This window comes from Haliaeetus leucocephalus, unplaced genomic scaffold, assembly GCF_000737465.1.
Source record: "Haliaeetus leucocephalus isolate CR32 unplaced genomic scaffold, Haliaeetus_leucocephalus-4.0 Scaffold83, whole genome shotgun sequence".
Lineage (NCBI taxonomy): Eukaryota > Metazoa > Chordata > Aves > Accipitriformes > Accipitridae > Haliaeetus > Haliaeetus leucocephalus.
Window position 1 is genome coordinate 169,639 of NW_010972519.1, and position 26,906 is coordinate 196,544.

At 38.6% G+C, this 26,906-nt stretch overlaps 1 protein-coding gene across 3 annotated transcripts in view; it reads right to left on the reverse strand.

Annotated features, from left to right (window-relative positions):
- Positions 1 to 26,899, reverse strand: part of UBP1 (upstream binding protein 1 (LBP-1a)) — a 39,574-nt gene extending 12,675 nt beyond the window's left edge. For 2 of the 3 annotated variants that reach the window (XM_010582259.1, XM_010582251.1), the window contains exons 1-8: positions 26,689 to 26,899; positions 16,693 to 16,844; positions 10,576 to 10,652; positions 9,328 to 9,433; positions 8,594 to 8,700; positions 6,713 to 6,865; positions 6,449 to 6,559; positions 5,784 to 5,891 (exon numbers count right to left, since the gene is read on the reverse strand). In XM_010582259.1, coding sequence (XP_010580561.1) covers positions 5,784 to 5,891; positions 6,449 to 6,559; positions 6,713 to 6,865; positions 8,594 to 8,700; positions 9,328 to 9,433; positions 10,576 to 10,652; positions 16,693 to 16,844; positions 26,689 to 26,801 — 927 coding nt within the window. In that variant the 5' untranslated portion in view covers positions 26,802 to 26,899. The remainder of the gene's footprint in view (positions 1 to 5,783; positions 5,892 to 6,448; positions 6,560 to 6,712; positions 6,866 to 8,593; positions 8,701 to 9,327; positions 9,434 to 10,575; positions 10,653 to 16,692; positions 16,845 to 26,688) is intronic. The other variant, XM_010582266.1, reaches the window with a different exon arrangement.
- Between the last annotated feature and the right edge of the window lie 7 nt (positions 26,900 to 26,906).

A 26,906-nucleotide genomic window follows, 5' to 3' on the forward strand; every position in this document is an offset into this window, starting at 1 on the left:
ATGTTACATTACAATAGGTAGTTAAAATCGGCGTTCATTCCCCAATTACGTGGTCCAAAGCCATAATTTTAAAATAAAAGGTCAATATAATAATGTTAACTTCGTTTTTCCGAAATACTTTGCAAGCGTAATTAATTTTCTTTAATTTTCTGACATTCTCTCCCTAAATTTTAAATGCAGGGTGTTTATCTGGACACACAGATACAAGCTGTACATCCTCAGCCACTCTGCCATTACAAGATTCTTTTCAGCATATATTTAAATTCAGGGGCAGGGGAGAATGCATCGGTGTTGGAGAACAGCTTTTGAGCCCTTCCCAAGGCATGAGGCATGTATTGCAGTTAATGTTTCTGTCCTTTAAACCCAGCAGAAGTTGTTCACAACAAAACTCTGAGTTTAAATGCAGGACAAAGCACATTTGAGATATTTAGAAAAAGAAAATCCCAACCCAAAACATGTAGCCTTTCTCCTCCTAGACACACACTTTCCTCCCTTGCCTCCTCTTCCATCAGAAATGTTACTAACTATCCACTGAGACTGAATCAGTTGGTTAAAAAAAAAAACAAAACCAAAAAAACCACAAAAACACCAGAAAGGGAAGAAAAAAGGTAGTAGTATTAGTAATTATACTACTACTGCAACATGCCTATTAGCTCAGTTCTCCTTTCTTCTGTCTTATAGGTTGTGGAGGGAAAAAAAGAGTATTTGAGCACTGAGATACTTAATTCTGAAAGGTTCAAGGAACAAGAAAGCCTAGCATTACAAAAAAAAAACCAGCAACAGAATATATTCTTCCAGCATCTTCTTGCAATTAACCCGAGCTGCTTATGCTTTTGGAATCACTCACATGCACAACTGTCCCTCACTTCGCAAACCCATCAGGTTCAAAAACAGGATTAGACAAATGCCTGGGCATCAAATCCATTAACACTAAAAAGACTAAGCAGGGATGTTCTTTCTAACATCCTACAGGACAATTCTGGACACTGCAGGGTTATGAGGGGAAGGGATCACAGAAAGCGGCACAGCTTCCCTGAAACAGCGCGAGCAATTGCCACTGCAGGGGACAGAGCACTGGACTTTACAGACTCATGGTCTGATCAATCGGGATATTTCTTACATTCTTAAGCCCAAAACTGAGTTAACCAAAGGACATTTGGCAAGCTAATGACTCTAATACAGAAGTCCCTGGCCACTGGACATAAACTTAGAAAAATGTCACTCTGTCACAAGGAAGTATCCAACTCTGTAAAAAGCCATCACAGAGAAGAAAAAAAGATTGGCATTATATCTTTACCCGTAATGAACAATGAATAATACTGGTGAATTTTCAAATAAGTTGTTTTTGAGGTCTCAAGACTAACTGCCCTCCGTTACTAGTGCACTCATACAATACTACCGATACAACTGCACTCCGGAAATTATGCCTTAATTTCCAAACACTGATTAATTCTTGAAAAGAAGAAAAATTATTTTGGTTTCAGATCTTTAACATTCTTCTGCATAGGCTGTGAATAAAGTTATAAAGCGTTGACCAATGGTTTTACTGAGTTAAAAAGGAAGATAGGAAATTTTTCTAAGTATGACTTTTCAGACTCAGGATATTTAGCATTTAAGCTCAGAACGTTCCTAACATCTGAAGAATTGCAAAAACTTAAGTTATCTTAAGCCACTGTTTAATGTCATTTCCCTTCCTACTTCCAATCTACCTGAATCTGCCCAAATTCATGCTTTACAACAGAGTAAAACTGAACATTGGCAAAAAACGCCATACTATACTCAAATACCAAATCAACATGAAAACAAAATGTACGTTCTCCAAATTAGGCTTATTATACTTGGGCACACAGCATCATCTTTAGACAACAGGGCAGCAGTTTTATTACACATGCGACAGAGCTTTTTCAAGGAACCTATAAAATACAGGGTTCTTGCCCCCAACAACAACAGTTGTTGTTGGCAAAAGCAAAAAAACTTCTGCTCATATGGACTTAATTATTCTGAATGCAGAAGTAAAGAAGTTATTCCCAACATCTGAAGTCACCCACATTACATATCCTGTATGCTACTGATACTGCTATATGAAGTATAGATAGATGTAAGGAAAAACAAATTGAAGAAGTACTATAGGCTTATGTTACTAAAATAGTTTTGCTCCAGCTCCACTTTCTGACTCTCAGCCTCCAGAAGGTTTTATACTCTAAATTTAAGCCACTTAAATATTTTCTGTAACTTCTGCACCAATCTTTCACATCCAAAACTTAATGTTCCGATTTATTTCAAGGCCTATACCTGGAAGTCTTCTAACTTCCATGTGCCCTATAATCAGTTCTATCTGCCAAAAAAATGACCACTTGACTAAGTTTACTCAAATTGTAGCTTTATATAGTCTAGCTTGTGACATACAATATATACTAAACCGAAAATCAACCAAGATACTGCAGACAGAAAAAAGTGCAAAGACCCAACTATCACAGCACAAACTTGCCCACTTTTTCAAATTAAAAGCAGGGGAAACAATCTGGTGGGTTTTTTTTTTTTTCTCTTCTTCCTTAGATAAGCCCTAGTTTCAATATATTTGGAAGAGAGGAAAAAATAAAGTACCTCCTTCATAAAATGGCCCCTGGATGAACGTCACCTGTATATAAACATCCACTGATGTCCAGAAGGCAGTGTTAAGTTTGTAGCCTTTTATCTCTACAGAAAAAAAAAATCAATGCTCCATAGCACCAGAGAAAGTCTTAACAAGTAGTTAACTATGCATCTGTCTGTCTGGAAAATGCTGAGATAAACACTGCAGAAATTGCAGTGAATGCACTGAATTTTGAAACATCAGATGAATAAAAATGAATAATGGAAAAGTATCTAGATGGTATTCTTATGAAAATGAATGAGAAGGAAAAGATGGGTGATGGTAATTAGAAAAAAATTCTCTGTGTCTTCAGAAAGGATAGGAGAAGAGCAGAGCAAGAATGACCATTCAGAAAGGAAGGCTCACCAAACTCCTTGTATTGTGTTAGAATCCCATACGAATTAAATTGGAAAGAAAAGATATTAGATTCAATGTTTCCTGAAGGAAGCACAGTAAGAAACCAATCTGTCCAAATCAGCTTGTGGCTGAGCTGGAAGAAATCATATGGGGTGGGGGGGTGGGGGAAGAAACAAAATTAGCAATACCCAGCAAATAGAACAGCAGAATCTTGGAGGGGAAAAATGAAAAAGCCAACATACAAAATGAGATGCAAAAAGCAAGGAACAAAAAAGATAGCCTATATAATAGGTTAGGTGTAGGAGGAAGATAACAATACCCAGCTTTAAAAAGGAAGACAACTATAGATTGGATCAACCTAAATTTCTGGAATTCAAGAAAAGATAACAAAAACCTATTTCTCAGCATCTAGGAAGGTGCACTGGCTATGTAACAGCCAACACTCTCCACTTTGTCAAGAAAAACACACTCCAAACAATCCTGTTTTCCTTCTGTAACGGAACCACATTTCCTAGGACATGTGAAGTACAAGATTCATCATATATAAAGACCTAGTATGTAGAACAGTGTCAATTCTCATACTTAAAAGTAGGTCTTCAGTTTTTGTGTCTAAGCCTTTCTGTGATGGCTGTACTGTATATATGGTATATTTGATCTGCACATATGAACAGCCAATCCGTCTGATGGCTATGTTTGGGAGGACAGATTTGCAAAGACAGAATTGCTTTAAGTAGAAACATGCATCATCCCCAGTCCATATTTACACGGCCCACAAAAATAAGCCTGTCTGGTGACAAGAGAAAAAGGCTGATGAGTTGGCCTTCAAGCTGTAGATCAGACATCCCTTTTCTAGATCAAGCAAACAATTTGTACACTCAGCTTATACAGTTAAAAGCAGTACTTAATGAGTCTTTAGTGACTACCAAGGTTTCACTATGAATACAGCAAAAATAGTGTTTCATGGTATTTTTTATGGGCTTAGTGATTTCTAATAATTTGCTAATTATAAAGATCATTGTCATGATGGAACAAGTTATGTGTTAAATCTCCAGATGATACCAAGTTAGCAATGCTGAAAGCATTTCATCTTACAGGAATAAAACTCAAAATGGTCTCAACAAACTGACCAAATGATCTCAAGATAGAATTGTGTTAAAGGCAAATGCAAAACAGGAGTAGTCAGCGGCACAATTAAGAGAAGTGGAAAGCTGTACATAGCTGTTATTCCAAAATAGTGTGTGGGTCATCCTTCACCCCAAGCAAGAAGTGAACAAACACACACACACACACACACACACACACACTCTCCTTCATGTCCTTTGTGAAAGGCACTAGTACTACCTGTCCTACCTCAATTTTTCTTCACTACAATTAAGGTAACGCTGCCATTCATAGAAGCTTAGTATTCCAAAAGATTGTTAAGTTAAGAACAGGTTAGACAACTTTCAGTTATCATTTGGCTACAGTCTGTCCTACTCCGGGCAAGGGATTTGTCATATATTTTAAAAATACCTTTTTCTATTATTCTTCCTATAAGCAATAATCATTCAATGAAGTGCTTACAACAACAGAAAGAGAAGAGAGTGGGGGGGACGAGGGGGTGGGGGTGGTGCAGAAAGTAGAAATCCCTCCAAGGACCAGCTTCAAAAGATGCTTCAGTTGTGCTTTATAAGGGAAAGTGATAAAATCCTGTTTTCTCTTGTACCTCCCATCCCCAAGCAGGGCCATTTGGAACAAATTAAAGAATGTCTGCATAGCCAAAAATTGCTAAAGGTGCATCTCAAAAGAAAGAAAAAAACCCCAACAACCAAGAATAATAGTAGGTAAATTTAGACAGCTCAGTGCTTACAATAGTTTTGGGGGGTAAAAAAAATCCTCAGAAGAACCCATCTTTCTTAATATTGCTTGTTCCCCCCTGCCCAGTTCCACGGTTTATAAACAAGAGGCATACACTGAAGTACTTCATAAACTAAACCTTATATGTCACTTTCACAGATCATAAATACAAACTAAATAATGTCTGAGGGACAATGTCTGCTGTGAAAGAGCTGTCAGCACAATATGCCTGTTCAAAAAACAGTCAAATAATTGTCTTCCACAGTCACATCATTAACTGACATTTAAACTTGCCAAATGGAAGACGCAGGATTGTTTCTCATCTGAAAAATGTAATGTCTCAATGATATTCACCTTAAGAAACAGCATTTAAGAAATCTAAAATGCTAACCCTTGACAGAAAGAGTGCGCAGGATATACGTTAGATTCATTTTGGGGGCATATACAGGGGTTAGTGTACACGTATAATGAAGATGTGCTGACTCTTCTGAACTGCGTGAAACCTGCTTGGAGTACAATATGTAGATGGCTAAAGGAAGAATCAGTACCTAACGATCAATGATCTGCCACACTACATGGCGTTTTAAAAATACTGATGTACATGGAAACTTATATTGAATGTAAGTACAAATACGGAACAAAACACTGAATTTCACTGTTCTTACTTCCACTAGTTACACACATACAGGAAAGGCAAAGGTTACTTCATTTAAAGTCGCATAAATGGAAAGCTCTTGACTTTTAAAAGTTACACAGTCCCTCTGCAACAGTTTAAGTGTTAGATTTAGGAAGGATTCCTTTGCTGAAAACAAACATGGAGTAATTGGTATACATAAAAGTGAATAAAATTAAGACACAGCAATCAAAATATTTTTACTTTATATAATGGAAGTTTCTCCTATATCTAACACTGCACAAGGTATCTTGCACAATGAAAAGGTAAGCAGAAGTCCCTTACACTGCCTCGCTTTGCCAGAGAATCACCGTAGTCTGCTGGCAAAGTCCGCTTGCTGGACTTTTTCTGCTCATGTTCAACTGCATCTTCAATTATAGGCTCAAGCCTCATCTGGACAAACACCAAAGATTTGGATCAATTTCTTTTCATTATACAGTGAGGAAAGATCTAAAAGCCTTGTAAAAACTTCTGAAATCTTTAGAAAACTGCATAGAACTCACTGATGTTTAAATAAAAAGGAAACGCAAAAACCTACTGAGGCTCTGGCCTTAAATTCAGTAATCTCCAAAAAATAGACTTTGAAGCTCATATTTGGCACATAATTAAATTCTAGGTTCCCCCCTCTTTTTTTTTTTTTTTTATTTCTGTTCAGCTGCAACGTTTTTAGATCTGTATGAAAAGACTTGCTCTAGGGTTCAGTACAGTCAGTCAAATAGTGTTCAATCTTAGTGTGTTTTAATACAAGCATCTATGGAGTATCTAAATGAAAGCTTACTAAACAAAATCTTAAAATTTAATGTTGCTGTTCACTGGACAGGTTTGTCAAATAAAAAGCTTATCTTTGCGTAGAACTAATTCTTCCCCAACCCTTCCAAGACTGCAGCTAAGTAAGATGCTGTACCTATGTATTTTCTCCTCAGTCAGCAGATGCAATTCTATTTTGTTACCTCTGTAAGAACTGTGGTGTCATATGAAGGCTGATATTTTTCTTTTTCATGTGCAGTTCGCTTTTCCATCTTTTCTCTGTCTGTTTTCTGTTTCCTGTCTGCTCCTTTTGGCTAAAAATGAACAGTTACATGAACAAGAACGCAAGTGGAAAATGGTTTTATAATTGAAATCTGATCTGAGAAGTCAAGCAGTAATATAAAGATGTCCCCCATCTTTATAAGAGCTTCTGAGAGACTTATTAAGGTTCTGTTTTCTACTGTTACCTTAAAAACTTTGATTTGACAACTGGCTGAATGCAGATGATCTGTATATTCTCCATTTTCAGTCTGTTTAAAAGTGTCAACCTGAATCCTAAAAGGAACTCCTTTCTCTCCTCCATGTTTACGAGGGGTAAATTCAGTGCTGATACAATGTACCTGAAAAAAAAAAAAAAGGACCCTCACAAGTATTCTAGACATGAATTGTATTATGTGTTACCAACATCATATAAATTTTCTAAGGGTAAGTAACAAATTACCCAGCCTATCTGAGGACCAATCTGCATAAACTAACATTTCATTCCTTTTCATGCCTACATGTAAATGAAGCCAGAAACATTACACTTGAGCTGACAGGGAAGAGGGGAAACAAGCAAGTGTGTCATCAAAACTCTCCAAAAAGCAGAAGTCATTATAGATTTTTATTAAATGAGAACTTGCTGGATGTTAAAAAAATGTATGTGGATGACAACTATATCTATCATGAATATAGCAAAAACTTTTTCAAGATAATATTGTCCAATGCATTCTAGCTAGAATAAACTTCAGAGCTACTTGGAACAAATATTACCAAAGCTATAGAAGGTCACTGACTGGAAGAGTTTTTTAATCTCATGTGAAACCAGGGTATTTTCAAATATGCCCAACTTCCTATAAAAGTCAGCAGACTTTTTAATCAGCATGTAATTGCTTCAAGTGCTACATCAGAATGAAGACTGGGTTTATAAGCTAGAAATACCCCTGAAAGATATCTAAGGAGAAAATCAGCGTAACAGAAAGAGTTATGATGAATTTCACTGGACAGTGCTCCCAATTTTTTTTGCTTCCTCATGGAATTTTAAGCAAGCTGAGCACCATGGACACCTTGCATTCTCAATGACTACAATACTATCTTTTTATTTCCTATGGCCATCAACAACAGAGAACCATAGACTAGAAATTGAAGCTTTAAGTGTGTAATCAGTGCCACTATGCTGTGTTCTCTAGCCTTTAGAATAAGTGAACTACACTTGCATAATAAGAATCAGTTCCATTTTCAGTCAGTCTGTTATCACTTCTTCTAAGGAAGTGCATAAACAAAAATATTCAATAGTTTATCTCACTCTTCCTCAAGGAGACTACATTTTAGTAAATATGTAATTCTTACTAGAAAAAGTGCCTTTGATTGTACAAGATCAAAGTTAATATACTGACAATATGGAATTTAACCTATTTTGGCAGCCTCAGTAAAAAACGCTGCTACCTCAAACTTTATACCTATACCTTTTTATTTTATAATAAAAACAGATCTGAGACAAAAGTAAGCTAAAAATTCCAATGCAAAACCGAACATTCTATCTAAATAATTTCCAGAGAAAGCATGTTCAATTGCCCTGAGTATCAAATACATAAATAATAAAAATCCTACTACAAGGAAGCCTACTGACATAGTAAGAAACACCTTTGAATGTCTGATTTAAAACCCTCTTTGTAGCACATAATTTTTCATTTTGTATCCTCAAGCCAAGCCTCTGCTGAAGCTCACCACCAGAAGAGTGGGCCTCAACTAAAAAAAGAAAAAGAAGTAGTGACAGTTATTTAGAGGGATATCAATTAATTCTAATAGTCCGTATCACTAAATATTTTAACCATGACAGCTTTCTTCAAAGAGCTTTTTGAAAGCCTTTTATTTAAATTGTTTTTAAAAGATGCTTTTATAAACCCAAATCAAGTTGAAAAATCTAACCAGGGACCATTATAGAACTATGAACCTGTGTTTTTTACAAAGCTGGTGTTTAATGGCTTTCCCACAAATAATAAACTGAGAAGCTTCATAGTGCAACTATACTACTGTTTGTGACCTGAAAGGCACCAAACACAGACATTCAGTCAAGTAAAGTTTCAAACCTGAATAAAAGCAGATGTACATTTTGTTGGATCCCACAAAAATTCAACTGCATTGAGCTGGCTTGGATTTGTCTTGATATCAATGACTCCAACAGACATTGGAATATCTATTAAAATAAGTAGTATATATTTCAAAATAATCATATTCCAAGAAAACACTACAAATAAATTTTAATATAAGGTTACCATCAACAAACACAGATAGGGTGGAAAAACGTGGGCTTCGGTGGCTTGACCATAGGCTCAGAAACAGTTTCTTAGGACTGTCTGAAGAATCTTAGTAGACTCAACATACAAAGTGCTCAGGGTTTGGGAGTGGGTTTTGATTCCCCTCCTCCCCCCCTACCTCCCCTCCTGCCCCATACACAGCTTATGCACCAAAAATGACAAAAGTTATGCAAAATACAGAAACCATGTTGGTGCCATTTCCACAACCTACCAAAGCTACCTTTGTATGTGTTCTCCTAATTACTGTAAGATTTAGTAATCAATATTGGAAAGATTACTAAATGTATAAAATTGCAGAGTTGCTATGTTTCGTCTGTAGCACTTAAAGGTTTTAAAGGCACGTGAAAGTGGTAAGAACACTTACATTCAAAATACACACTATGACAAAGCAGCATACAGAAAACTGGTCTGTGTTTTTTCACCAGCCCTAGCATAAATGTGACCATAATGAATTTAAATTTGGAAATTGAATTTCATACGGTGGCAATTGATAGAAACAATTATACCTAAGTCGAGAAGTCTGTCCCCAGGGCGGTTCCACTTCCAACCTTCTAGCTGCTGGTGCTCCGTATATTGCAACCTTCTGTCATGGAACACAACTCTTATAATACTCTAACAAAGAAAAAAAGCATCTGATGAGCCACAAAGTTAGTATACGTTTAGAAACAGCCTGAAGATAAAGCACTAAAACTTTCCAAAATAGCCACAGTGCCAATAAATACCTATTTACAGCAAAAAATTTGGCAACCATCAGTATCCCAAAATATTCCAGAACACAGAAATAAAACTGAGCAGCAGGAGATATTTGAAAATGTAGTAAAAATGCAGAAGGTGAATTACATCTGACTGCATATTCTAAAGGTCACCGTGAATTACATGCAGTGAACTGAGCAACACTGACAGCACAGTATCAACACTGTGCAGGCAACACCAACTTATTTTAGAAAACAAACACAAAAGACTTCACTTATTCTGAAAAACAGTGAATATAGTTTGACCATTTCTTTCACGGGGAATTCTGTGAATTTTTGTAGAAAGTTTTAAGAAATAAAATTAATAGAAAATTCCCTTCCTAGTATTTATAAGCTTATTTACAACAAATCTATGATTTTAATTAATAGTAAGAAGTAATATAAAACTTCCAAACTTTTCCAACTATCCTAGCTGAAATATGAATTTAAAATACTATGACATGATTAACTTTATTCAGCTAGAAGCAATTATACAGCAATACCTATTTTTGTTACCAGTTCTTGTACAACTGTGGGCTTAGTCGTATTCTGCTGCATGAATGCACATATAAAACAATTTGTTATACAGAGGGGGAAAAATACTGAACACATACATTAAATCAGGTATTATTATTCATTATATGAATCAGTTGCCACAGCTTCCTTTTACTCAGCAGAAAGACATGGGCTTACGTAGTGGAGATTCACTTCATCTTAAAACAGATCAGACTGCAGACCTCACAGAGGATACATGATTAGCTCACCTTTAGTTATCTAAAGTTGCATGAAACAAACCCATTCATAAATGGGGAAATGCATACATGTATATTCTTTTAATCTGTAGTAAACCTGAAATAACAGAACTATGCATTAGGTTCCACTGTGCCTATTTTCTTTATTGGTCAGATCAGCTGGTCCACCTCCCGCTGTGAATCAGAATACAATAAAAGGTTAAGAACTACTCTTTTCATATGCAAGCAGCAGAGATTTGTTAGTAACACTATCTAGAGAACTTCAATTCACCTTCACCAGTTTTCCATTGATCTCCGGTATGTCTCCAGCTTTCCGATTATCTAGCATCCGTATCTCATAGGACTGACCTTTAAAGAGAAAAAAATTTGCATCAGTAGAAGAGTCAGAGCACAAAGTTATTTTGTGTTTAATGCACCTGAATTAGCTTTTGGTCCACAGTACACAAGAATACCGGTACCTGAAACCTCTGTTTAAGAGATTTTTTGTAACAAGGTTCGCTTCACAGCATGGGAATTAATGGAACAAAATTAAACTTTTCAGTCCCTTTAAAACTACAGATACTTTTAGAGTTCAGGTATTTCATTTAACATGAAATGTAAGTACTTGTTTCTCTATTTTTTTTCTGAAGAAAAACTTTTCAAAGCTGAATTCCTTTATTTTTAAAACTGATGAAAGGCACCATACTGAGAACCATAAACTGGTCTTCCAAAACAAACTCTGGCAGTTTTTACTCTTCATGCAACATACCTACTACTCTCCCATGTTTAATTTTGCCTGTGTACCTGTTGCCTTTGTATGATTTTTAAGCTTTGTATGATTTCAGAAATAAGTCTTTAAAAGAGCCAGTTACTGGTTATTTCAAACAGATTGAGTGAACCTATCTTTCCAGTGAATTTGATGAACTGTTATGCTTCAAAAGAGACAAAGCTCGAAGTAATTTATTTGAACTGCAGGGACTTTCTGCTTCCAAGGTGAGCAGCACATATTAATTTGCAAAATCACATTTCCCCAATTAAAATATAGGACAAAATTTCTCTGCTTTTTCCTGGAGAGTAGCCACAGGAGCAAGGTGACATAAGGTGCTAGGAACTGCCCGCTGCTTAACACTGAAACTGCAGTAACCTCTTTCATAAAAATCACAGAATGATCAAGTTTGGAAGGGACTTCGGGAGGTCATCTTGTCCAAGATGCCTGCTCAGGCAGGGCCACCTACAGCCAGTTGTCCAAGACCAAGCCTGGCTGCTTCTCAGTATCTCCAAGGATGCTCATCTAGCCCATGCTTCATTAGCTTCTCTATAAGGATCTTATGGGAGAAAATAGCAAAAGCCTTAATGAAGACAATGACTTGTAAACAATATCCAGTGCGCTCCCCTTGTCTACCAAGCCAGCCATTTCATCATAGAATTTTATCAAGCTGGTCAAGCATGACTTCCCCTTGGTGAATCTGTGCTGACTAGTCCTGATGACCTTCTTGTCCTTCATGTGCCTGGAAATGGTTCCCAGGATTAGTTACTCCACCACCTTCCCAGGGAGCCTGTAGTTCCCTTGGTCCTCCTTTTTGAAGATCAGAGCAACGTTTGCTTTCCTACAGTCCTCAGGCACCTCTCCTAGTCACCATGATCACTCAAAGACTGTTGAGAGTGGTCTCACAATGACATCTGCCAGCTCCCTCAGCACTCATGGGTGCATCCCATCAGGACCCATGGATTTATGTATGTCCAGTTTGCTTAAGTATTCCCTGACTTGTTCCTCTTCCACCAAGAGTACATACTCCTTGCTCCAGACTTTCCCCCTGATCTCTAGGGCTGGGATTCCTGAAGACCAATGATGCTAGAAATGACTGAGGTGAACAAGGTATTCAGTACCTCAGCCTTTTCCATGTCCTGGGTCACCAGGGCCCCTGCCCTGTTCAGCAGAGGGCCTGCATTTTCCATAGTCCTCCTTTTGCCAGTTACGTACTTACAGAAGACCATCTTGTTGTCTTTGACGTTCCTCACCAGATTCAATTCCAGCTGGGCTTTCGCTTTCCTGACTGCACGTCAGCATGCTTGGACAGTGACTCTGTATTCCACCCAGGCTACCTGTCCCTGCTTCCACCTTCTGTATGCCTACTTTTTGTGTCTGAGTTGTGCCAGGAGCTCCTTGTTCATCCATGCAGGCCTCTTGCCTGACTTCCTGCTCATTGGGATCCAATGCTCTTGAGGATGGAGGAGGTGATCCTTGAATATTAACCAGCTTTCTTGGGCCCCTCTTCCCTCCAGGGCCTTATCCCATGGGACTCTATCAAGAAGATCATGAAAGTGCCTGAGTCTGCTCTCCTGAAGTCCAGCGATGTGTTCTTGCTTTCTGCCTTGCTGCTTCCTCTCAGGATCCTGAACTCCACCATCTCACGGTCATGGCAGCCAAGCCTGCCTTCGACATTCACATCCCCAGTGAGCCCTTCCTTGTTGTATGAGGTATAGCAGAGCACCTCTCCTCATTGCCTCCTCTATCACTTGGGTCAGGAAGTTGTCAACTGATGCTCTCCAAGAACCTCCTGGATTGCTTCACGCCTTGCTGTGTTGTCCCTCCAGCAGACACCAGGGTGGCTCAAGTCCTCCTATGAGGACCACAGCCTGTGAATGTGAGGCTACTTCTACTTGTAGAAGGCCTCATCTACTTGTTCTTCCTGGTCAGGTAGCCTATAGCAGACACCCACTACAATGTCACCCATACTGTTCTGCTCTTTAATCCTTACTCATAAGCTCTCAGTTGGCTCATCACCCATCCCTAGGTAGTGCTCCAGGCATTCCAGCTGTTCTCCCACATAAAGGGCAACTCCTCCTTCCTTATCTTCTTGCCCTGCCTTTCCTAAAGAGCCTGTATCCCTCCATTGCGATATTCCACTTATGCAAGCCATTCCATCGTGTATCCATGATCCCAACAAGATCATAGCCCTACAACTGCACACAGATATCTTAATTCCTTGTGTTTACTTCCCATGCTGCTTGCATTAATGTACATGCACTTCAGAGAGGCACCCCACCATCCTGATTTCCCAGGAAGGATTTTGGGGTTTCCTCATAATGGTGCTTTATAGACACTTGCTTACATCCAAATGCTGGAGGTGACCCTGTTTAAGCCTCCTTTTGTTGATTTTGTGTTCCCTTTCACGCACATCATTCCAGGCCCTTTGCTCATCAACCATGTCCATCACTCCCTCACAGTGCTGCTGGTGACTCTCTCCCTCACTTGTGGTTCCTACTTCAAAGCCATCCTTACCAGGTCAGCTATCCTGCTGGCAAAGGTACCTTTGTCCCCCTTACTAAAGTGGATCCCATCTCTCCCAAGCAGTTCTTTGCATTCACAGAACTACAAGCCTAGCTGCACTGTATAAGCCAACCTAGAGAATGCTTCCCCTTTAAAAGCAATTCTCTTCCATACCACTTCTGCTATTCAGTATATGTCTAGCTGAACAGCAGCCAACTCAAAACATCGTCCTACAATTCTGACATGTATTCTCAACAGACCCATTTAACAGATTTTACAGTTAATAACAACCCTGAAAACCCCTGAACAACCAACCATCATGACTCCAACATTTGAACTTCTAGAATCAGCTTCAGCTGAAAACCTAATCACTTTAAATATTCCACTAGCTCACAGAATACCTCAAGTTGGAAGGGACCCGTAAGGATCAAGTCCAACTCTCTGCTCCTCACAGGACTACCTATAACTAAATCATACCACTAAGAGCATCATCCAGACACTCCCTGAACTCCAAATGATGCTCTTCGCTATTCCAATTAAAATACTTCCTGACAGAGGGTAAAGTCAGGGCTTGCTTAAGTATTGCCTTAGGAAACGTCACCATAGTTTAACAGACAGGGCAAATGTTCCCTGTGCTTCTGGTACTCCCAATCCAGCAAACCAAGACAACTGCTGATGAAATTAAAGAGGGTATTTGCTCTCTATGGTACTCCCTATTCACAATCCTCTTGAAAATTATTTAAGGCAAGACACTGCCTGATAATGGGGCCAAACGAGAAACCAGGTAACTGATGTGGCCATGATTAAAATTACTCTTTTTCTAGAGGACTTAATCCAACTCATTACACAAACATATATATTAGTACAACTCAGTGTTGCAAACTGATCCTTATTTTAAGCTGGATTCAGTATGAAAGATGTCATCTCGCAAAACTACCCCAAGATTTTTTTTTTTTTACTTATCTGCATACATATATATACACACGCTAACAGCTAATAGCGAAATTTTTAGGAAAAAGTCTTAACTTAGACAACAAATGTACTGTCCTTCTGTCTGAAGTATTAGCACAGAGGGGAAGTTGGCCAACTGGGGTTTTTTCCCCATATTTATTTAGACATATGGTATTATACCAATGTCTTCATTTTTCAACATCAGGAAAAGTTACCTAGGACACTGAAAAAGAAAAAAACTTCTTTGAAAAAGAAATCTTTATATTAAAAGATATTTTCAAGGGCAGATGAAACATTTACAGTCATTTCAGACAATGGCAAGCTCTTCTCAGAGATGAGATAGCAAGCACTTTCCTCCTTCAGCTTGCTGCCTTGTGCTGGTTCCCCAGCACACTGAGCTGACCTTCAAGGTTTTTGTTTGGTCAGGGAGGCAGGATCCTGGCATTGAAGAAAACAAAGTGTATTTCTACAGAGTTTAAAGTTTATAAAACTTCAAAGTTTTTTTAAACAGTGCAAAGCACCCTGCTGGCCCAGCATACTGCTGCAATTGTACTGTTTTCTCCTGAAGAGAGCGCTCAGGGCACAAAAAGCAGTAAAAAAATAAAGTAAACCTGACTAAGCAAATGGCTGAACTATGTGATCACACATTTGTAAGACACTAGAAATCACTTAAAAGAACTTCCATTATTCTCATTAGTATAAGAGTCAAGTAGTGTTTAAAGCGTATTTAGACAGACTGGATACTCCAAGATGAAGCACTTAGCAACTTCATTCACATGGAAAGCTGAAGATAATGCACAGATTTTAGAACCCAGGACACAGTTAAACACTTCCAGGTATGAAATGCATCACCAGAAGTTCACACTACTAGAAACATTCTGACCTGAGCAAAAAGGATATCCTATCAAGAAACTGCACATTTAAATATACAAATTCGGGAACCTAGTAAAGGAATAAGTTAAATAGCTCACAAAGACCCAGGAAAATTCACCAATACATATTTTAACTTGTGTCCTCTTATCTGCACACTGAAGTAGTACACTGCTCAGAGAAGCACATGAGCTAAGAAGATTAACTGTACCAAAACATGGTAGGATACAGAAAAGAAATGGTAAACGTAATTTTTTAATTTTATTTTTATTTTTCATACAAGTTGTGCTACAGGACTGTGTCTTCTAAGTACAGTGCTGTCTATCAAGAGATTTTGGGTCTAAGTCCACAAGGAAAAGAAAAAGCAAAACTAAATCTAGGAACAGTGATCCTAGACTGTTAGAGCCAGGGGACGGAGGGGTGGGAGCGTACAAAGGCATTGATATGGTCCGAACAAATGATAAATGGTTTTATTTGAGTTCAGAATACTAGCTGACTAAACTTAGGACACCAATGTCATTTCCAGAGGTGAGGGAGGTTTTAATCACATGGCAATGACTACATTCAGATTATTTTACCCAGCAGTCAGTGTCCTCTGCAGAAGGAAAACTGAATGTTCATGCAAATCAATGACACGCTATGAGGAAAAAGCAGCAAAACTCACGTGAAGTATTTCTCTAGTTAATTTCTGATAAATGTAGACAGACAATAGCGAAATACACACAAACTCCAAAGGTAACTACAAAGGTAGCTGCACTTGTGTTTATGTTTCAAACATAATACTGTTCTGGGCAGATATGTATAACTAATTCGAGAGTGATTACAGTGGCCTCTGCTGTGCAACACTTTTTATTTAGGGATTGACATTTTAACATTTATTATGACTTTTTTGGGGGTGTTTGTGTGTACCTTATGAAAATATCATCCAATTAACTTGCTATTATCAATCAAGTTTAAACAGGAATGCAAAATTAGTATTGTATTTTAAACTATTACTACCTGAAATTTGTCTCCCAAAAGCTCTGTCGGCTTGATTTTGTTGGGGGAGGTGGGGAATGGAGAGGGATAACACAGAGCAGAAAAAAGACCCCAAATCCAAAACCAACAGACCCTAAAGGAGAAGTAATGACAGACTATAGCTATGAGTCTGCGAGATGGACAAAACAAGACTACTAGTAAGGTATCCAACCTCATTTTCAACATGGATTTATTTTGGATGTACCCACACGTATCAAATCATGAAATACAATCCCAGTTTTGGACCTGCACCACAAGCTGCATTCACTATAGTTATGCCTGCAACATATGTATACCAACCTTGATTCAAGTATGTAAGAGTTTCATCATATAATTTTACTGCTGGAGATGTTGCAGCACACATAACATACTGGAAGGGTGGATGTTTGGTCTCATTTTCTTGTGGAAGGCTGGAATCTTCCTGTTTGAAAATAGGCAGTGCCAAAACATCACTGAAAAAAACAAACAAATAACTTTGTGAGACTGTTAGCCCTGTTTTGCCTGAAGTTACAGGAAAAAAAAAGTTATTTGTGACTTAAAAAACCACTGTGGAATACATACAGAATTGTGTCACTCAGTTTATGAGCGAAACCAATGTGAGCAGTATCCAAAACATTTTCCACCAAAATTTTAGGCCAGGATACATAAAGAATGCTCTGGGACCTAAGCAGACAATAAATAAAGTTGTGCTGATCCTCTGAAAATTTAATCTTCAGTTCTTGTCTCCACCAAAAAAAGTCAGTTTACTCTTAACTTTTCACCTGTCAACATAGGTAAGCTTACCTAATATACATGCAGCTGAGAGCAAGGCATTTACTTTCTTCTTTGAAATAATATATTCCCCAAAGTAAGTTAGTTACACTGTGAAAAATCTTTCTCCCCATTTAGTATCATTATATCTAACCTATTAATTCTGTTGATGTTGAAGATTTTTCAATCTTAACTTTTATTAGGCTTTAACACACTGAATAGCACAAAAATGATTAAGCAGCAGATTCACAAAACATAAGTTATAGAAAGTATATGCCAACATCCACTTCGCTTGTGGACCTAAGACCACCAGAAAAACTTTGCAACTGCAAAGTTTCTGAAGAGTAAAGAGCAATCCATGCTGTCCACAGGTAGCGGTGAGACAGACAGCTTCACCACAACGAGCAAACACATCTTCTGCTTTCTACAGAACTAAATATTCTGTATAAGCAAGAGATTCTTTTTCCGTGTATACAGTAATCCTTCATAAACAAAACTTCAAAGAGATTAGCGAGTTCTATTCAGAGATAGTGTTTTTCTTGCACTCAGGTTTCGTTCATGATGAAATTATCTGCAGATCCATGAAACTTTCCTTGAAAGTTAGGTTATAAACTGAAGATTTCTCACACCACCTCACCTATTGATTCAGTTTTTAATCTGTATGTATCTTGTTTTTCTCTTGCCTTGATCACAGTCATAGATTTAAAGTATTTTATAAAAGAATTATAAATGTCTTATCTGTATTGCACTATTATTTACCTTTTGTATCCTAAAATTTTTGAAGTAAAATTGGTTTTTGCTCTCATTTCTGTGAGAGCCTGCTTTAATTAAAGAGAACTCCAATTCCTCTTGAATTCCAACTCCTATCTGGAGAATCAAAAAGTATCAGTATCATAACCAATTTAAAAAGTGAAAATACAGCCAATATGTTTGTGCCACAGAAGGTTATAGTATAGACTTGGTCTGTATAAGGTGTGAGGAGTGCAGCTGGGGCACCCCAACTTTTCTTTCAGAGCATGTGCCCCATACAGTAAGGTAAAGGCCAGCCACATCATATTCCACTCCCCTAGCTACCTGGAAGAAGCTATATTGACCTGAAAGAAGAAATACTTATGAATGGTGAAAAAGTCTAAGAAGTTTGTCTATACCTTGTATAGACTGTACAGTCTCTCTCAAAAATAAGAACTAGAATTAAAAAAGGACCAAAAAAAAGACACCCATACAGGTTCCTTTCTACTAGGAAGAAACCCCAGAAGGTGCTACAAACAGGCGTGAAAGCAGGACAAGGCAGGATACTGTCCAAAAATGCAGTGCAAACCTGCTGAACCATACCATAGCTAATTCTGATGCCAGCTTCCCAAACTGGAGCCCAGAGGAGGCTGTATTCCTTTACTAGTTACACAGGAAGATAATGTGAAATACCCACTTAAGAGAAGCAGAAATTCTTAAAACAGTTTACTTCTATAGACCAAAGGACCATCCTACCCAGAGGCAGGAGAGAAAATCTCATAGATTGGTAGACTGCTACTTGAGGATGACTCAGAAGAAACAACTAGATGCTTCATGCCTTGCTGTCGGTCAAAAGGGCAGCATGAGCGGAGGGCAGCCCAACACAAGAGGGAGCACTGCGACAAGCAGAGAGAAGCATCGTCCCAAGACAGGACTTCTACACCAGGAACTTTGGCACATAAAACACTCGTTAGCGTTTTTATGAAAAGGAACTTTAAAATGGAAAGAACACGGGAACAATAACAATGTTTAAAATACACACATAAGAGTCAAAGTGCAACAAAGAAGGCATGCAAAGTATCTCACCAAACAACTAACCTGTAATTCTCAACCAAGTTCTGCAGCACTTGCTTTCACATAACACGCAAGATTAAAAAGAGAAGTCTTCTGTGTATTTTCAAAAAATATCTTTCAAGCTTTCATTTTCCACTCACAATTTAAAGATAAAAATGCATCTGGTCAGGCTCAAGAATGTGTGCCATGGTTAATGAACCAGTTACACTAACAGACAAGGCACTGAAAGCTAACAAATACAAATGGAAGACAAATTTAGCCAGCTTTAAACGTGCTTTTGCTAATACTTACAAAGTGGTAATGACTACCTGCCACTGCGGAAGAAAAAAAAACCACACAAAAACCAAGAGACATCCAACTCCTCAACCCTACAATTTAGTTGTAAAGAGAGCATAATGCACATTCTTAAATGCCACTATTCCAAAAAAATGCTCCAGCAAATGGCACAAGGCAAATATAAGAATATTCATGTATTTTCCCAGAAAAAAACATACATTGTTCTTATGAAACAGGCTTCTGGGTACTACCACATTCCAAAGGAAAAGAGAAGCCAATGCAATTTAAAACTTCCTAGACCATCTTTAAATAAATACCATTTAAATAACATTTTGATTTGTTCACTCATAAAGAATGAAGTACCAGTGTTTTCACATTTAAACATACGTTTGTTCCCACCTAAAACCAGATAAAAGCTACAGGCAATTAAAGAGTCAATAAGGTATGAAAAAAGTATTTCAAATTAAGATTTTTACAGTGTCAGCGATAAATAAATGTTAACTGATTTAGAACCAACTATTATTTCCTCTTAAAGAAAGTGACGTATCTCTCCAGACTTTCAGCAAGGAAGCTGCTGTGAAGTGAGTCGTCTATCCTTCAGTCACTGTCACACAGCAACAGAGGATGACCAGTTTTATTTGATACCCATGAGCCTACGGTTCAGCAACTCAAAAGGTCTCCTGGGCAGTACTGGCAGAAAGAAATTCTGCCATGCAAGCTGCTCCCTCCCTCCCCTTCCTGTTGTACGTGATATTTTTCCCAGCTAGGTTGGGATCTCTTGTGTAGCTGTGTGTTGGGCTGTGCTATGAACCGACAACTGAGGATGGTAAAGGCAGGTGACAAAAATTTTACTGTCGAGAAACCCCCATCCTACCAAATATAACTCGAGGGCAGGCATAATGAGTTAAGCCCATTTCCCTCCTCATGACTGGCAGTAACAGGGATATAGGAATCAGGGAAGAAATCGCTAATGTCTGCGTTTTCCTAGGAAGTTGTTAGGAACGTGCAGCTTTGAGAAACCTAAGAATACGAAGAGCATTCCCCCCAGTTCTCTGAGGTCAAAATCCTCTATTGTTTATCCTTACAATAGTTCAAACAGGGACCATCTAAATTTCACAGTGACAAGCATTTTCTACAAAATAAAATTCATTGCTTACACAGCACAGCTGAAGAAAAGATGTGAGGTGTACTCACAATTCAGAGAAGGAAACCAATGGGAAACAGAAATTCAGTATTTTTAATAGTCCTCTTACACCAAAGAAGAGTATCTTGTAAGCGATAAACTGCATATAATATATGCAGTTTAAGTAGATCAAATTCCTAAAAACTACAGAGATCCTAAATGACAGTCTTTTTACCACCTCCAATTTTATACTGATGCTATTATAAGACCCAACAAAAATAAAACAGGAGAGCAGGTCAGCCTTCTCAGTTCCAGCTTTTTTCCCCTCAGATCCCAGATACAATTTCTGTATTTATAACGAGCCAATGGCATGGCAGTGCAAATTATCTGCCACCCCAGTAAATAATTGGCAGCCTCCATGTATGTATACTTCAGCATCCTTTAGTCATTTTCTTACCTGGTAAAATTTGATTTGTGCTGGCCCAAGGCAGATTAGTGACAGGCACTTTTACTGCCAGCTTTGCTCAGGTTATTTAACATGGCAAAGAACCTCTTACCTAAACTGAAGCACCCACTAGCAGAGTTGCCCAGATGGAGGAAAAATAAGTTTTCCAAAACAGCTACTGTTGAAATGATTTCAGGCTACAGCAGAAAAGAGCTTTAGAGACTGATTCTGTTCTTCTTCTGTCACTGATAACTTCTGATCTTGGGAAGTAAAAGAGTCATTTACTTCACTTGACTCATCTGAGTGAACTTTGGACTATTACAAGCAAGCTGAGGTGTAAACGAATAGCACTGTTTTGAAGAAGCAGGAGCTTTTGTTAGACTTCTTGATATCATTTGAAAAAGCAGACCTATGAAGGTTTACTCTCCATATGGAAGGAACTCCAAGACCAAATTTTTGAAACTATTAGCTCCCATAAGAAAAGTCTTATCTCAGCCCCTCACAATTTGTTATCTAGTGCATTCAGCTGAAAACATTCTTTTTTTCTTCATAGAGGGAGAAGAAAATTTTCCCAGAAAAGCAAACAGAAACAGTCTTCATTACACACCAAAAGCAGGCAGTAAACACAACTCCAACACCCAATCTTAGCTAGCTATGCTACAGAAGAAGTGCATAAATGAAACTTCACCATACAAAAGTAGAAAGGCTTAGAAGAGGAAGCAAGGTGCACATTAACACTTGAACCGAAGCATCCAGTGGCACGGATCACGTGCGATAAGCTATTCTGTTATGTAGCCTACATGAGCATAGTACAAAAAGACCATGGAAAATGTAAGTTATTCTTCTCCCATGCTTGTGAAATGTGTTTGCCAGCCACAAAATCATCTTCCCTCAAAATACAAAACCCTTTTTTCAACATTTTTTCTGAAGCATTAAAAAAAAAAAAACAAAAAACACCAAACAGAATGAAACTGCCTAATAATAATAGGGTCACAAAATAAATAAAGAACCTCCTGTCCTTAGAAGAATAGGAACTAGTATGTCATCAAAATTCAAAGCAACTTTCCATCAATCATCTGCCTTATCTGTCTTCTGGTTTGTGTACTTTTGGGTGTGAATACTAAAGCATCCAAGAACATGCAGATCTTTTGAAACTTTAAAGCATGCTTTACAAGGGCAAATACCTTGAGAAAAATGTTTCTCCAGCAGTATTTAAATTAGAGTTATGATCTCAAAGTGAAGCTCTGCACTGTTAAGAGGTCTGAACAAGCCATAGGAAAATGTAAGGGAACAGAAGAGCTGATACTTCCTAACACTTTCCCTGTGTCCACAAAAGCAAGTTTGATGTGAGATGAGACCCCTGGAAGTAGTTGCTGGGAAACAACTTTCTCTGAAGCACTTGTCAAGAAGTGAAACATGAATGAGTAAACAGGTACAAATGCAATGCTGTTCTGTGAATCCTACAACCCATCACATGGAAACTCAGCTGGTTAAAGGCCTCAACTTCTGGGGAGTCTTGGGGAGCAAAAAACCACCAATCAAAGAAAGAACAAAAATCCCACTACGAAAACCTGTGTCCTCCTAAGCTCTTGAAGGTACCAAGGAAAAGCTCTAAGAATAGTATTTGTTCACAATTATAAATCCCCGATTCTCCATCCACTCCTCCGACACACGGAAGTCAGGCAGCTGCTCTAATTTGCAGCAGCTATAGTACAGATTGTTCCTAAGTGGGAGTAATGCATAAAGCGTAAATGAAAGTAAACTTGCTGCCCTGCTCTCAATCCCACACGTCCATCCACCATGAGAGGTGATGGGAACAGAGAAGGTAATTATACAGCCTGAAGAGTCTTTTCATTAAGAATTAAACTGGTCTCCTTGCCTTTTTGAAAGGTATTCACACATCAACTGGGAAGAAGAAGAAAAAAAGAAACCTAAAAACAATATTAGTGACCTAGAACATGGAGTTTATCTTTCAACATGTTTTATCTGTGGCAACAAAGCGAGGAAGTTTAGGTTTGTGGATTTTTTTTCCTCAAAAGTCTATTTCCTAACAGGTTTTTACATATTTGTGTGCCTGCACAAAGAATCAAGCTCCAATTCTAATCAGTACATAAATTTTTATTTTACAGCATCTAGATGTTAGTGAAAGTTGGGGTTTTTTCTACAGTGCAATACATAAAAACAGACCACTGCAACAGAAGCTTTTTAATGTATTCTGCAGAAAATTCTATGGAGGAAGGGGGAAGGAAAAGGAAAAAAGAAAAGATTTCAGGATACCTTAAGCACTCCTCTTAAAAAAACCCAACGTAACCAGTAGCAGAGTCTCAAAAGAGTGGGAGGCTTAGAGGAAGCATAAACAGTCATTTTGTCTGTCACAAAGTAACAGCAGCCACAAGGAAAACAGGGCCTGAATGAGATAACTCTGTTTTTTTATTTTTGCACAGCGACTATAAAGTTAAGACAGTAACTGTCATGACCCAATCATGTTCATCAGAGACCAAAAAAAGGATGTCAGGGACCTGAAAGTTTTTAGAAGACAACACCCTCCCTCTCTTCTCCACCTGAAAACAAAGCTATAAGTTTTAAGACAATGGTCACCCAAGTCCTAACAGACCACCTTCGTGGTTACTTTAGCCTAAACTTTGGAGGTGAGTTGATACACAAAGTTCCCTCATTCTTCAAGGCTCTCCAGAGCACAGTAAGAAACCAGGACTGACTGCACTAGGTTTTTGTTCTTGCCAAACAAGGTAGCAGCCAGCTCCATTCTCCGAAGACACTCCGGGTGTTTGGGAGATGCAGCAGAATCAAACTGACTTGATTCTCCAAAAATGGAGGACAGTCTGGATTTATTGTCATAGAGTCTTTTGCATAGACTTTCCCGTTTCAGAGCCAAGATTCATCTTTTTCAATTTCACTTCATAAACTTCAAGTTTTAATCTGGAAATATGTATCACAATAGCTACTCTGGAAATAATCGTCAAATTTCCCAATGACAGGCTTCAATTTTAGCACTACAAATACCATTGGAATTGCAAGCATTTAAATAAATTCATACACTAAGCTTTCAAATTACACATAAAAATTCAGTCATTAAGATACTTGTCCTTATATTAATGTTCATTTAACTTAATTTAAATCAAATCATTAATCAAATAATTCATTACAGGAAAAATGGAATTCTGCTAGAGAAACAGCAGGCAGCTCCTGAAACTTATCAACGAAACAGCCTCCATTTTTAACAGTTCATAGCAATGATCAGTGGTCCCCAAAATTACACAATTCCTGACAATAATGATTATCAATTGAATTGAATCTTGTGTTTATAGGCAGTTTCCTATTGCATGAGAAGACGTTAGAACAACAATCAGAAACACTGGGTTTCAAGATTTTAAGGAAATTTTGAGAACTATTTAAAACCATGTGAATCTGCAGAGAAATTTTAGACGGTTAGCTTCCTTTTGAAAAAACTACAGTTAGTGGTCAATGGACATGAGCAGTTTTCTTCGCAAGAAAAAACGCAGGGGTAATACCATATATTCTACTTCAGACTGATAATCAACTTGAGGAAGTATCAACTATATTATATACAACCCTAACGGGCAAAAGGGTTATGTGCAGGTCTTCCTAACAAAATTCAGGGGCATATAGCTTGGGGAGCTCTCCCAGCATTCTCCTCTAGACAACATTTCTTTTTCTTCTATCACCTTTTTTTGTAAGGAAGTGACAGGTAATTAGCTTGTACTAGCACAAAGAACAGTGACAGTAATATGTTCACTCTTTATGCTATACCACTTCTCTTCGTTTTCCCCTCTCACATCATTTAACAGGCCATGACTTCCCTAAAGTAAAGATCTAAGCAATAAATAAGATAACTAACATACTTGCTGAAATCACTCTGAATCCAGCAAACACCAATTGCAATTAGGTGGTCCCTTTAACTATGTGTTCAGAGATTAAAGTTACAAATAATATCAGCGTGTGTTCCAAAAATACTTGTATCTCGTCACAAACATAAAGTGTGCAACAAAACGTAAGACTAACGTATAACTTCGCTTGTGTATATTAATTTTAATAGCTGTTTTTAACTGCTACAGCTTTTTTTGTGGTAATTCAAAACATCCTCATAGGCAGGTATATGTAACTGAAAAAACACTTAGGATTGCTGCCCACCATAAAAGAATGATATGAGCAGAAGAAACAATCTACACAACAACAATAAAGATTAAAACTCTTAAAGTTTCAAGAAACTAAACAGTGTACATTACTGGGAGAATGAATGAAGTCTACAAAAAGAAAGGGAAATCTTTATAGAGTCATCCCAGTCAAAACTCAAGACTTCTACTCGTAAGAAATCCCAGAAAGAACTGGATCGTGACAGAGAAGGAAGAACGCTTCTTGAACAGGAGCGCATGCATTATCCATTGGTGTTTGCACGAGGAAAAAGATAACCAGAAACCGAATGCTGAGAAGCCATCCAGGCAACTGCCGTACAGCTGCCCACAAAAACTGGCACGCCACTTCGTGGGGCGAATGTTCATTTGGCAAAGGCAGAAACGGGACAGAAGTGGAATAAGATGCAGATGAACTGAATATAAAATCAAGAGTATTCTCAGGAATAGAGATGAATCATCTTGTTCTCGGAACTGGCAAGTTCTCAAAGTTAGTTTTAATTAGAAAAAAACAAAAAAAATCAACCCCCCTCCAAAAGAAGAACCCCATCACATACATATCCCACCATAAACCTGCTGAGCTTACAATTCCAAATACTAACAAAAAGGTCCTCATTTCTATTCAGCTGAAGCCCTTATTTCTAACTTCGAACAAAGACACTGCAGTTCCAATGCTTCACCTGAGAAGTACTGCCTTAAAATACATACAATAGCCAAAACCTGTGGCGGTCTCCAAGTTTCAGGTAGCCCTGAGAGAGAATGCATCTTCCATACAGGTTAGGCCATCAAAACTACCAAATACCAGTGTTTTACCTCTCCAGGCTCTCAAAATACTAATACTGCTGAAAACCTTAGACTCAAACGTCTGCCAGCGTCTCCAAAGCAGTTTCCCTTTTTCACGCCAGTAAGTCACTCAGAAGTCTACATGTTCTGCTCATAACCAAGATAAAACGTACTTCTTCCAAACAAGTACAGTTTTATCTTAGCTTTGAAAAAGCACACCCAAATGCTATTTAAACACTTTCCCTGTAAAACCTGGAGAAGAATCAAAAGGTAAAGAAACTACCAAGTTGATTAAGAACAGAAAGATCTACATGACAAGGAAAAAAAAAAAAAAAAAAAAGGAGACATCACCAAAGACACATACTACACAGAAACATGAAAGAATAAATAAACCGATTAAAGTACAACCATGCTACTACCCTATGAATTACCACAACGTTTACCCGCTTGAGAAAAAAACATTTTTTTAACCATCAGAAAAAACAGCTATTGTTTATTATGAACCAGAATTATATTCCCCAAGTACAAGATGATAACCTTCTGATATACAGAGTCCAGTTACATTGCCAAGGGACGGAGAAACGTCATTTTTACGGTAAAGATTACACCTACGGGGCAAAAGCATCCCAGCCTAAGCAGCAGCCCGCCCTTTCAGGCAGGCCATCTGCCAGCAGAAGGGGAGGGGAGGGCAGGGCGGGAGACCTCCTGGGGCAGCCCCTTCACCGCCATGCCGAGCAACACGGCAGCCGGTACCACGGAAGAGGCGGCTGCAGCAGCAGCAGCTATGAGGAGAGACCGGGCCCGCTCTCGGGGAAGACACTCTGGGATACAAAAACATGACGGAAGAAAAGACTGGGGGGGGGGGGGGGGGGGGGAGCCCCAGCTCCTTCCCGCGCTCTCCGAGGAGGCCGGTCGGGAGGCGGCACCCACCGCGGGCCACAAGTTACCTCATGCTGTAGGCACCGGCTCCCAGCTCCTGCCCGATGCCGGAGAGGCTGGCGTCGAAGTCGTGCACCAGCCCGGACTCGATCACTTCATCCATCTTCAGCACCCACGCCATTTTCCGCCGCGCTCCCGCGGGAGGAACCGGACGGGGAGGAGCCGCTCAGCCCCGGAGCCGCCGCCGCCGCTCCTCCGGCGGGAAGGCGACGTCCAGGCGGGGGGG